General features: G+C 39.9%; 1 protein-coding gene across 1 annotated transcript in view; it reads left to right on the top strand.

Moving 5' to 3' along the window:
* The window catches only part of nphp4 (nephronophthisis 4), a 360,146-nt gene that overhangs the window by 211,042 nt on the left and 135,534 nt on the right, over nucleotides 1-13,570 (top strand). Inside the window, exon 10 of the mRNA XM_030138849.1 lies at nucleotides 9,416-9,550. Coding sequence (XP_029994709.1) covers nucleotides 9,416-9,550 — 135 coding nt within the window. The remainder of the gene's footprint in view (nucleotides 1-9,415; nucleotides 9,551-13,570) is intronic.

Raw genomic sequence — 13,570 nt, 5'->3', positions numbered from 1 at the left:
AAAAAAACACAAACAAACAAAAAAAAACCTCCATTATGTACTTTCCAATCAAGACAATTGTTTAATGGAATAAAACTAAAATCTTCACTTTCCTGGGTCTCAGGAGGTTAATGCTGCTAATCTGATGTTTTCTCTCATTTGAACAAACTATAATACTAGTTATTACTCACTCAGATAATATGCAAAAAAAAAAAAAAAAAACTCTGTTAATTACAGTCTAATAACAATTAGTAATTGATTTAGATAAAAGAACGAGAAAGTTAAAGGAATGTCTGTGTATTATTATGGGATGGTGCATTAGTGTCCACTGTGTTGGCTGGTATGGAACTGAAACAACCAAACCCATGAATATACAAGAGAACAGCTGGAGAAGAACTGTCCACTGGACTGACCACTGGAGTGACCAGTGTGCATGAAAGGGTTAAAGCCATGCAGAGGATCAGAGTGTCATCCTTGGGTTTCTCCACAGAGCGTTCTTTACACCATACTACGGTAGTGGGAATGGGATTCCTAAAGCTTTGTTATTGATCACAGATGTTTCTGTGATGGAAGAAGGAAGGTCTTCCCAGTCATATTTGGGAACTGGAACTGGAACAGATCCATTGGAGTGAGCTGTGTGTCCAGGGGAAGGATGATGGATGATCAGTGGGATGCTTTGGGACAGCAGACACCTCAGCCATTAATCTGCACCACTCTGCTGTCGGGGTCTGTTTGCATGGCAACAGCAGCTCTCCATTACTCATTTAGCTGTCGCCCATTATCAGCTGTTGGATGAAAGAGTTTGCCTCTTAAATATTTGGAGGGTTTTTTTGCCTCTCCTTTTGAAGCTCCTCCAAAGCTTACAGAGGTGTCAGATCTGGACAGAAAAGCCACTTAATTACACCACTCATATTTTATATGAAAAATGTGCAGGGTGAGGTAGGACACAGCCTCTCTGGAAACTTTTGAAACTTCAGTTAAGAAGCGACACAGTTTGGTTCGGCTGTGAGCCTGAAATTAACCCTTTATGCATGAATTATAAGAACCTTAATCAAGATTTTTTTACCTGAGTATTTGTATTCCTCTGTAGGCATGAAAAAAACAACATGATTGACAATTTTTTATGAACCTATTTTTCATGGAGTTACAAAAATATCCACTCAGCCAGATATCACACATTTAATTTTTGAAGCAAAAAAACCCATGCATTTACTGGCATACAGTGTGAAAACTTTGACAAAAAACATTTTGAATGTGTTTTCTTACATTTTAACATACTATAATACTAGTTATTAGTCAGATAGTATGTAAAAAAAAAAAAAAAGTTATTGTAAAAAACCAAACAAACGAACTGTTAATTACAGTCTAATAACAATTGTCATTTGATTTCCACTCAAACATGTTAGTGTAGATCAGATTTATCAAGAACAGCAAAGTTCCAGTACTGGTCTGAATGTCAGTGTATGGGATGGTGCACCTCACTTCAAAAACCTAAATCTGACCGAGTGTATTTGTCTCATTTCTAGTCCAAATATCTTATAACACCTAAAATCAGACAGAATCACCTAAAGAGGAACTTTTCAGTGAGATAGAAGAACTGATTTACAGACAATAGATCTGCAAAATGTTATTTCAAGAACTCTTACCAAGATCATTTTCACTTGTTCCATTGGCAGATTTTTTTGTTTGAATTAAGCAAAAAAATCTTGAATTAAGTAAAAAAAAAATCTTCCAATGGAACAAGTGAAACAGATTTGAATAGCTGTCCACTGTAGTGACCGCTATGCATGAAAGGGTTCATGTGGAACTGTTGTGTCGAAGGTGGTGACAGTTTCTCACAAAGCTGGAGGGGAGCAGATTTCAGCCTTCACATTAAACCAGCAACCATGTCATGTTTAGGCTTCCATTTGAGCTGATGGCATGTAGGGTGGGTTTTGGTCACATGTTAACCACTGAAACTAGAAGATGTCTGAAGTGGACACTGTAAGAAAAAAAAATCTGTAATTGAACAGAATTTTCACTGTTTATTTGACAGAGTTTTCCTGTATTTTTCAGATACAGGAAAATATCAATGAAATGACAAAAACAGACTGTGATTTTACTAGGGCTGGGCAAGTTAACGTGTTATTACTGCGTTAACGCGTTCATTAAATAACGCCAACAATTTTTTAAATCTCCTGTTAATGCCGTTCTGCCTTTCAAGCAAGTCTTAGTTCATTTATACATACGGACTCTTATTTTGAAACTCATGCTTTTATTTTGGTGCTCCACATGCACTTCAGAACCAAACGCCGGTGTTCTGTCAAGTTGAGCTGCTCCGTCGAAGTAAGCTACCGGTAGCTTACTTTGACAGTGACGTCTATCGATTGACGCTACCCCGTCAAAACACGCTACCTTAGATTTCGACACACTTATTTGAAAATGAAATAATGCTTCAACTGTAGAAAAACACCATTATTTACTTATTTGTATGAATATGGGTAGAGTAAGCTCATTTCAACAGGCTCATAACTTCTATCAAATAAAGCTCCCACTACAGGTAACATATTTATACAGGCTTATAACATTGATTAAATATAGCTTTCCAAACCTAGCTTACTCGTCACGTGTATGGAATCATAACTTAATTCACACAAGTGTGGGTAGTCATAGGAATAGTTATCATAGATTCTGTCACTCAAATGGTAGGCTACCATTTAATAATGTAAACGCCATTAATACCCAGGTGACCCAACATATTTAATGCTAATATGTGCTAATGTCAACTTCCTTACGCTATTATCATGTAACGTCAATATTGTACATCAATCTTTCGTGCACATGTAATTAATTGGAAACATGGTTACTTGTGAAATGGCACTATAAAAGAAATATACTTTCAAACTACTACTCACTAACAGCGCCAGCGTCGAAGTCAACTCCACTTGTGGATGGAGTAGCTTATATCGATGGGTATTTAAACGGTGAAAACGCTTGGGAGTCATGCACATGCATGCACATGCTCAGTAGCGCTAGGTACCTCAACTCGACAGGTAGGGTGGCTCGACAGGACACCGGTGCCGGTGTAGCTGAGAGGAGAAAAGCCAGCGAACTTTTCGAGTAAAGCTGAATCAAACTGTGTGGAACTCCTGCAGTTCAGCGCCTGTATGTATCAATCATTCTGTTGTTTGCTAAATAATTTCACATGCAAACATGCCGTTAGAAACATGTTTATGATGTTCTTTTGGATGTGTTTATTACAATGTGTTATTAACATGTTTAAGCTAATTCGTTTATGCTAGCAGTCACAGATGGGTTGCTAATTCTTTATGCAGGCTCATGTTAAGTTTATGTAAATTCATTGGTTGTGTTTAATATGCCAGCCTTTGAACTAACCTTTACTTATTTACCATGTGATTAGCTCGATGCTAACTTGAATGGAAAAATCCATAGACACGCTAACGATTAGCATTTACAGATTAATTTAAGATTTACAACGTCTTTTTATCCAGAAACAAAGGTTCACATCAGAGATATTTGATACTATTCATTCTGACAACTGAACAGAAAATACTCACAGACAAACGTTTTTGGGGCCATACAAACAGAGTGAAAGAAACGTGTCTGTTAGTTCCTTCTTATGTCTGAAATGACTACGGGAACACCGCAAGGACAAAACATACGTTAGTGACACTTATTCCCACCACTAGAGGGCCCCCTTTGTTTACTTTGAACAGCTGAACATCACATATTATACACATTAAATGGCACAAAACAAAAAGCTCTTCTGACCTGATCACATTCCAGTCACTATTGGTATCCTTCTCATCCAGTGTCACTGCTGCGAAGAAGGTTTACTATAATAACAAAATTCATTCTGCCACCGACAACAAGAAACTATTCTCAACCTTTAAAACACTACTCAACCCCCCACCTCCACCGCCCACTACTAATCTGACAGCAGACAATTTTGCTTCATTTTTCATAAATAAAGTGTCTACTATCAGCAGTCAGTTCACTGATCCACCCATAGACTGCACGCCTCCTTCTTCAACATCATCCTCATCCCACACTGCTTCCTCTCCCCTGACTATGGGTACTACTAACTCAACTGATAAAAGCCCAACTGCGTCATTCCCCTCATTTACTCCCCTCACAGAGAACGAGGTGTCTAAACTCCTTTCCTCTAGCCGTCCTACAACATGCCTGTTGGACCCTATTCCATCCAACCTCTTACAGTCTGTTGCCCCTACTATCACAGCACCAATCACACATGTGATTAATGCTTCACTGACATCAGGAACATTTCCTACAGTATTTAAACAAGCGCAGGTAACACCACTACTCAAAAAACCTTCCCTCACCCCCACTCAAGTGGAGAATTATCCACCAGTCTCACTCCTCCCATACCTTTCTAAGATCATTGAAAGGGCAGTTTTCAAACAGGTCACAGAATTCCTCTCCCAAAATAACCTCCTTGACATCAACCAATCTGGCTTCAAAATCGGCCACTCCACTGAAACGGCTCTGTTGTCTGTGACAGAAGCCTTGAAAGAGGCTAGAGCAGCAGCCAAGTCTTCAGTACTCATTCTACTGGACTTATCAGCAGCATCTGACACTGTCAATCATGATATCCTGTTATCCATACTCTGGAACATGGGCATCACAGGCCACGCCCACTCCTGGTTTCAATCTTACCTTACTGGTCGGTCCTTCAGTGTGTCCTGGCTAGGGCACACATCAGCAGTTCACCGCCTCACCACGGGGGTCCCCCAAGGCTCTGTGTTGGGCCCCCTCCTTTTTGCCATATACACCACCTCACTGGGTCAGATCATCCACTCACACGGCTTCTCATATCATTGCTATGCTGATGATACCCAGTTCTATCTGTCATTCCCACCTGATGACTCCACAGTCTCAGTGCGGATCTCAGATTGTCTCTCTGACAGATCTGCATGGATGAAAGCCCATCACCTTCAGCTGAACCTGTCCAAAACTGAACTGCTGGTCTTCCCAGCTAAGCCAACCATACAGCTGGACATCTCCATCACTATTGACTCCATACCTCTGGCTCCTACCAGTGTAGTACGTAACTTGGGAGTCATGATTGATAATCAGTTGACCTTCACGGATCACGTTGCCTCTGTCACCCGATCATGCCGTTTCACTCTGTTCAACCTAAGAAAGATCAGGCCATACCTAACCGAACAGGCCACCCAGCTCCTGGTGCAGACTATGGTTATCTCCACCCAGCTCCTGGTGCAGACTATGGTTATCTCCACCCAGCTCCTGGTGCAGACTATGGTTATCTCCACCCAGCTCCTGGTGCAGACTATGGTTATCTCCACCCAGCTCCTGGTGCAGACTATGGTTATCTCCACCCAGCTCCTGGTGCAGACTATGGTTATCTCCCGTCTTGACTACTGCAGTGCTCTTCTAACGGGCCTCCCAGCTTGTGTTGTCCAACCACTACAGATGGTCCAGAATGCAGCAGCGCGTCTGGTCTTCAATCAGCCTAAAAGGGCACATGTCACCCCCTTACTCACCCTAAAAGGGCACATGTCACCCCCTTACTCACCCTAAAAGGGCACATGTCACCCCCTTACTCACCCTAAAAGGGCACATGTCACCCCCTTACTCATAGAGTTCCACTGGTCTACCCATAGCTGCCCACATCAAATTCAAATCTTTAATCCTAGCCTACAAAATTCTCCGTGGGTCTGCTCCTGTCTACTTAGGTGCACTAATAAAAGCTTATGTCGCCCCACGACCACTCCGCTCGTCTGGGGAACGTAGTCTGGTGGTCCCCAGACCTTGTACAAGACAATCCAGGCTCTTTTCATGGGTCGTTCCACGTTGGTGGAACGCTCTACCAAGTGCTACAAGAACAGAGTCATCCCTGCCTATCTTCAAGAAGCTCCTGAAGACCCAGCTCTTCCGAGAGCACCTCCTATCCTAACACTTTCAAACATTCCATTTTAAATATTCTAATAAGGTTTTTCCAGGATAACCACAGATTCTTTCACGATTATCTCTGGACCTGCTGCGGTGGTCCTGCCTCTCCCCTGCCCTCATCATCACCACTCACTTATCCTCAACCGCCTCCATGTGTCTCCCCCTACTCCCCCCTTCTCCCCCAGTCTCTATCTCTATCGCTCTCTCTTTTTCCCCTTCTCTACTCTCTCTCTTTAACCCCAGCTGGTCCAGTCACTCGTCCATCCTCCAGGAGTCTGGGTCTGCTCCAGGTTTCTGCTGTTAAAGGGAAGTTTTTCCTCACCACTGTCACCAGTCACAAGTGTTTGCTCCAGGAGGATTCTGTTGGGTTTCTGTAAATTGACTTAGAGTCTGGTTTTGACCAACTCTATATATAAAATGTCAAGAGATAACTTTTTTGTGATCTGGCGCTATATAAATAAAATTTGATTGATTGAGTGATTTAATTGGTTTTCCCCTGTAAGTCGCTAAACATGTGTGGACATAAACATGTGTAACAGTAGCGGTCTGTTCCATGGACATTTTCATTTGAAATGTCTTCAGATGGTGGGGGGGGGGGGGGACACAGGTGTTTGGAAGCACTGACATGTGCAATTATTTTTTATCAGTGGAGTACTGCAGTCTGAAATATCACTGAAAGGAAATACACGCTGGTGATGCCGACAACCCCCCCCCCCCAGCTATGCGATTAATTGCGATTAATTGCAGAAATCCACATGATTAATTGCAATTAAAAATTTTAATCACTGCCCAGCACTAGATTTTACATGTCAAATGGAAAATAACACAAAAAAAGTGTAACTGTGAATAACCACAAAATTTCCATTTTTTAAAAGAAAGTTTTTCTTTTTTTCACAGAAAAATGCAGTTAAAATACATTTGCAAATGTATCATAATTTCACAAATATTTCTTTTCTATTTGTGAGATTAAACTGTTCATTTAAAGTTTAATACTGTAAAAAAAAAAAAAAAAAAAAAACAGATAAAATTACTGACAGTTAACGGTAACAGAAGTATTTGTTCTGTCAGTTGAACCAGACTTGTTTGTTAACTGACAAATATCTTGTGTAATTACAGGAGGTTTCACAACAAAAATGTTGAATAAATGTATTTTTGTGAATGTAGAACATGTATAAGCACTGATAAACTGTCCAAATACAGTTTTTATCAGTGGATTGGACAACTGAGTCTCACTGAAAATTATTTATATATATATTTATAGGGAATTGGATTGTTTTAATACATGTAAATATTCTTTATTAAACATTAAAAAGTAAAAAAAAAAGCAATATCTCATGTAAAGTTACGGCAAAAAAACACTGTATTTTAATTATTGAAAATTACCGTATTTTGATGAGATGGTTATTTTCTGTTATTTAACAGTATTTTTTTGGTGCCCCAGCTGCTGGAATAATACCATTTTTTTTTACAGTTTTTTTTTTTTTTTACAGTGTAGTCATGCAGCTTTTACATACCAGCAGTAGTACAAATAAATGCTTGCCTATTAGTATTTTGCATCAAAATATTCACATCGGTGGCAATGTGAGTTTGTGACAGACTCAACACTGAAAAAAATAAAAAAATAAAAATGAAAAAACTCAGAGTTTATTTGTACCAGGCCACTGGACAAAAATATGAATGGATTTGGAATCCCTGACAGCCAGTGTGTCTGCTCCAGTTTGTTCTGTCTTCAGTGTCTGGACTTAAATAAAGTTCACTTTCAGTTTGCACATGGGGTGTTTTATCTTCCCCATTTAATCCAACTATTTACAGTTACACAACTGAAAAGTCTCATTCAGTCTTGTCTGTGTGGGTTAGTAAGTCAGCTATATGTCAGCTTTATACAGCGTTATGTTGAATTTTCTAGTGTGATTGTCAGCATTGAACCAAATAAACAAAAGCCAACATGTCATCACCAGCCTTTCCTTTTGTGTGGATCCCTCTCTGTCTATTTCAGGTCAGTAATTATCCACTATAGGCTTATCTCCATTTACTGATCCCACTGGACATTTCAAGCTTTAACCTGAATTATGGTCACTCTGGCACCGTCCACGATGAAAAATTACTGTGTCTTATGGGACTTCAAAGAGAGTATTTGTTTAAAGGGATCTTTTTTTTGGCAAACTGGCTGAATGTGGCTTCAGATTTCAGTTGGCCGGTTGTTGTAAGAGGTGGCAGCGGCTCAAGTTTGAAGGCACAAGCTGGACACTTCAATATTTATGGAAGAAAGGAAAAAAATAAAGGGTGTGTTTTTCACAGAGTTAGATTTTAATAGTGGTGTAATGTTTCCACTGAACCTGGATAATTCCTGAAGCTCACTGGGTCACTGATGAGGCATTTAAAGGGCAGCTGTACATGTGAGCAGTGTTTGAACCAGTGTGGTTTTTAGGCTGGGCTGGATGTGATGCATGGGCCCTGTTACATATATGAGGCCTTGTTCCTCCTGTCATGACCCAAAGCCCAGGCCTCAGGCCAGGTTCCATGAACTGTAACGCAAGGTTTAGGGAAAAGAAGACGCCCTGACTACCGTTATAGTTTAACCCTTTCATGCATGAAATATGACAACCTGAATCAAGATTTTTTTTCCTGAGTGTTTTTATTCCTCTTTAGGCATGAAAACAACAATGTGACTGATTTTTTTTCTATTATGAACCTATTTTTCATGGAGTTCCAAAAATGTCCACTCAGCTGAACACCATGGGTTTAATTTTTGAAGCTCAGAAACATGCATTTACTGACATACTGTGTGAAAACTATGAAATAAAAACATTTTTATCCTTCTGAGACCCAGCAGGGCATATTTGTCCTCTGTAGGAGACAAAAGTGTCACAGTTTCACTTAAAAAAAATGCTGTCCATTGCAAAGGACATTCCATTAAAAAAAAAATAAAAATCAATCAATCAATCAATAAAATGTATTTGAAAAAAAAAAACAAAAAAACTGTTGCATTATGCAGTTTCCAATCAAGACAATTGTTTCATGGAAAAAAGCTCAAATGTTCATTTTCCTGGGTCTCAGGAGGTTACTGCTGCTAATCTGAGGTTTTCTCACATTTGAACCAACTATAATACTAGTTATTACTCACTCAGATAATATGCAAAAAAAAAAAAAAAAACCTCTGTTAATTACAGTCTAATAACAATTAGCAATTGATTTAGATAAAAGAACAGTACAGTTCCAGTACTGGTCTGAATGTCAGTGTATTATTATGGGATGGTGCATTAGTGTCCACTGTGTTGGCTGATCTGGAACTGAAACAACCAAACCCATGAATATACAAGAGAACAGCTGGAGAAGAACTGACCACTGGACTGACCACTGGACTGACCACTGGACTGACCACTGGGCTGACCACTGGGCTGACCACTGGAGTGCCCAGTGTGCATGAAAGGGTTAATATCCTGCTTTACATTCTCCTGTTCAAATGTCGTGTCCAAATCCAACCTGTCTGTCCTTCCTCCAGGTGTCCCAGTAGATCCCAGCAGAAGGAGGAGTGTGCATGCGACGCAGCCCCATTCTCACGTCATCATACCACGAGAGATCGTCGGTGGATTCAAAGGGGGAAGCCTGTCGCCAAGAAACCTCCTGCAGCTCAACGGTCAGCCCCGTAACCCCCAGCACACACACGTCCATGTGTTTATGAGCTCACACACTCATGAGCTCCACGTTCATCAGCCACATGGTTCATGTTACCCCTGCCCATACTTCAGTGTTTGTCTAAACACATGTCCAGTCTCCATCACAGGGTAATTAGTGGCTTCCTCTTGGGGCGCTGAGCGTGCCCACCCACCTCCGTCAGCTCCACCAGGTCCATTTCACATTCTGTCTGTTGGCTGCACCACTCAACCACTCCATTTTCAGCCTAATTGAGCTTGCACAAACGTCTCTGGTGGCTAGCCACAGTCCTGTTTGTATTTTCTGTGTGTGTGTGTGTGTGTGTGTGTGTGTGTGTGTGTGTGTGTGTGTGTGTGTGGTCCAGGCACAGACACTGGGGAAACTAATTTTTTCCTCAATTAGACAAGCCATCACCAGTCAGCTATTACATATCCCTAAATTTGTCCTCCAACGTGGACTAAAACTGAAACACACACACACACACACACACACACACACACACACACACACAGTTATCACAAGTAGGGGATTGTTTCTAATGATATGACGTATGTGTGACAGGTCTAGAAAACACCACAGTTGTAAAAGAACAAACATTATAGACCAAGGTTATTATCATTAACGAAAACTAATGAAAAGACCAAAACTAGAACTGTAAAAACATTTTCATTAACTGAAATAAATAAAAAAATCAAAAGAAAAAAATGACAGCTAAGTGAAACTAAATAGTGTGCTTACAGAACTAACTAAACCGTCAGCTGTAAATCTGTCAGACTGTAGCAGCATGCTCACTTCCATCTGTAGTCCTGAGGCAGGTGACAGCAAAGACAGCTGACAATAAGACAGAACATCCTAGAACCCACAGAACCAAACAGTGAGGACGATCGACTGACAGAACCAGGTTTGGTTTTCCTTCATCCAGTGTTTCAGCTGGGATCTGAAGGAGGACGATGACAGAGTCTGTTCTGTTCAGCGCTAAACTGGTCCAGTATTCAGTTCCAGTGACTGACAGCTGAGTTTGTCCAACAGTAGTGCACCTGCGTGGCCCCTCCCACTGACAGAGCAGGATGGGATAAAATCTGTCAAGGGAAGCATTTGAACACTGATAAGTTCTCCTTCTAGTGGAAACCATGGGAGACTCAGCTGAAAACAACCACAGATCCTGACGTATGGGAGGAAATCTGACTGTACCTTCAAAAATATCCACATGTAACAGATTTAGAGAAATGCAATATTCTAGTTTACAAAATGTCTCTATATGTCCATATATGGACAGTAAATCTCCAGCAGGGGCCTGTCCAAACTGCCCCACATGTCCCAGTGTTTTCGGAGCAGACTTCAGTGTGTGTGTGAATGTGAGCAGATCCAACAGTTTGATTAAAGCAGATGTGTTCAGCTCACAGTGGTCATCAAACAGCAGGACAGACTGATGCACGACTGGGGTTATGTGGACGTGTCCCTGACATCAGTCTGCTGTTCAGTTTGTGTTCATGTGGGTCCAAAGGCTGTTCTGACCAAATGGGGTGGAGAAGAACCTCCTTCAGTCCATCTGTGGAAGTCTGTGAGATCTGACTGTATTTATCTGGAAAGACTAAGAGTTTATATGAACGCTCAGCAGGACTCCTGTACAGCAGAGTGTGGAAAAGTGTTGGAATATGTGTGAACTCACACTGCAACGACCTGAAACAGACTAAATATGGACTTATGAGATCATGGCTGTGGACAGATTTAGGATCTGCTTTACATTTCATACAACCTGTATGCACTGAACTGGACTGGATCATTTTGAAAATGTTCAATAAAAAGAATGTGCAAAAAAAATTGTCAAGGGAGGAGGGGCCAGTCCACACAAGACTTTAAATATCAGGCACACGTTTTTAAAATTCACAAAATTATTATAATTAAGACATTTATATTTATCTAAAACAATGCAGTGGTGGAAATTAAATGTTTTTTTTTTGTTTTTTTTAATGTAAAAGTGCTTTGGGTGCCTGTAAATTCGCTGTAGACATGTACTCCATTCTTCTCCTCTGAACTGTTCCAGTCAGTGCTCAGCTGTTGGAGCTGGACAAACACACTCTGCTCTGCTTCCTCTGTCTCCTACTGTCACCACTGCCTCCAAAGCCTCGTCTCTCTCTTACCCACTGAACTGGTTCCTCTGCGGTGCCATTTAAACATACAATGCATTTAATTGCTTTCAGTGGAGTCCTGTCGGGACAGTATGTCATGGTGAACAGAGCAGCTGGGGGGGGGGGGGGGGGGGGGGCAGAGTATCCAGACACTATCTGCTCAGGTGAGTGGCAGTCCACCCACTGCCTCTGTGATAAGAGGGGGAAAAGTCTGAGGAATAAGAGTGATACTGGAGGAAAAAAAAAAAATGAGAGAAGGGAAACCCATGAGTGTTCTCTGGCAGCTGAGTTCAGCAGGAGACATAAGGAGCTACGAACTCTACACTGGAAAAAAAAACAAAAAAAAAGTAAAATAAAAACGGTACTATTCCAGCAGCTGGGGTGCGGAAAAAATACTGTAAAATAACAGAAAATAACCATCTCATAAAAATACGATAATTTTCAATAATTAAAATACAGTTTTTTGCCCTAACTTTACATGAGATTTTGCCTTTTTTTGACTTTTTAATGTTTAATAAAGATTATTTACATGTATTAAAACAATCCAATTCCCTATAAATATATATATATAAATAATTTTCAGTGAGACTCAGTTGTCCAATCCACTGATAAAAACTGTATTTGGACAGTTTATCAGGGCTTATACATGTTATACATTCACAAAAATACATTTATTCAACATTTTTGTTGTGAAACCTCCTGTAATTACACAAGATATTTGTCAATTAACAAACAAGTCTGGTTCAACTGACAGAACAAATACTTCTGTTACCGTTAATTGTCAGTAATTTTATGTTTTTTTTTTTTTTTTGTTTTTTTTTTACAGTATTAAACTTTAAATTGACAGTTTAATCTCATAAATAGAAAAAAAAATGTGAAATTTCAGTACATTTGTAAATGTATTTTAACTGTGTTTTTCTGTGAAAAAAGAAAAAAAATCTTTTAAAAAAAAATTACATTTTTTGGTTATTAACAGTCACAGTTTTTTCATGTTCTTTTCCATTTGACATGTAAAATCACAGTCTGTCTTTGTCATTTCATTGATATTTTCCTGTATCTTGAAAATACAGGAAAAATCTGTCAAATAAACAGTGAAAATTCTGTTAAATTACAGATTTTTTTTACAGTGTACAGCTGAGTTTACCTTCACCTTGTCTAAATGCAGTCAAATTCAGGTTCAGACCATTCTGAATGTATCATCCCCTTGATGCTTCAGTCGGCCTCACTCACTGGTTCCAACCTGTTTTCACTCATGACTCCATTTTAACATCACAAATTTCTGGCGACCCCAGACATTTAAAATGGAGACTTTTTTTTTTTTTGCTAAAATTAATTTATTTTTGATCATGTAATAGTTTGCTATACTACACTGCAAATAAACATTAATGTTAGAGGACATTTAGTCTGTATAATGTCTCTTATTGTGGACAGAGGCAGGAAATCCAGGTGTAGATTAAAGGTCAGCATATGAACAGTCAGTCCAGCTGGGATTTACATGGAGGACAATGAATACTGAACAAACAACAAGTCAAACAGTGGTGGCTGCTGGTCTTTCAGACAGGGGGAGCTCATTGTCAGCTTACATCAAAAAAATTGTCCAGTTATTTCCACATAAATTGGTCCTTCTGTTCCTTCAGCTCTGTCTGCCATCATGTGCACCTGTTGGACAGTTAGTTCAGTCTGACCTAACCAACAGTCTGACTGATGGAACTGTCTACAAACCACATTAAACTGAACAAGAAATGATTCAGTTATGGAACTGAAAAAGAAAATGTTGAAATTATGTTAAATTGAAACAAGGAAGTCCAATGAGTGTGTTTTATTTCCAGGTCAGTAAATGAACAGTTCAGTTCGTAGTGGTTTCTCTGATTCCA

This window comes from Sphaeramia orbicularis, chromosome 7, assembly GCF_902148855.1.
Source record: "Sphaeramia orbicularis chromosome 7, fSphaOr1.1, whole genome shotgun sequence".
Classification (NCBI taxonomy): domain Eukaryota; kingdom Metazoa; phylum Chordata; class Actinopteri; order Kurtiformes; family Apogonidae; genus Sphaeramia; species Sphaeramia orbicularis.
The sequence above is the reverse complement of the archived record's forward strand: the minus strand, read 5'-3'. Positions and strand labels throughout refer to the sequence as shown.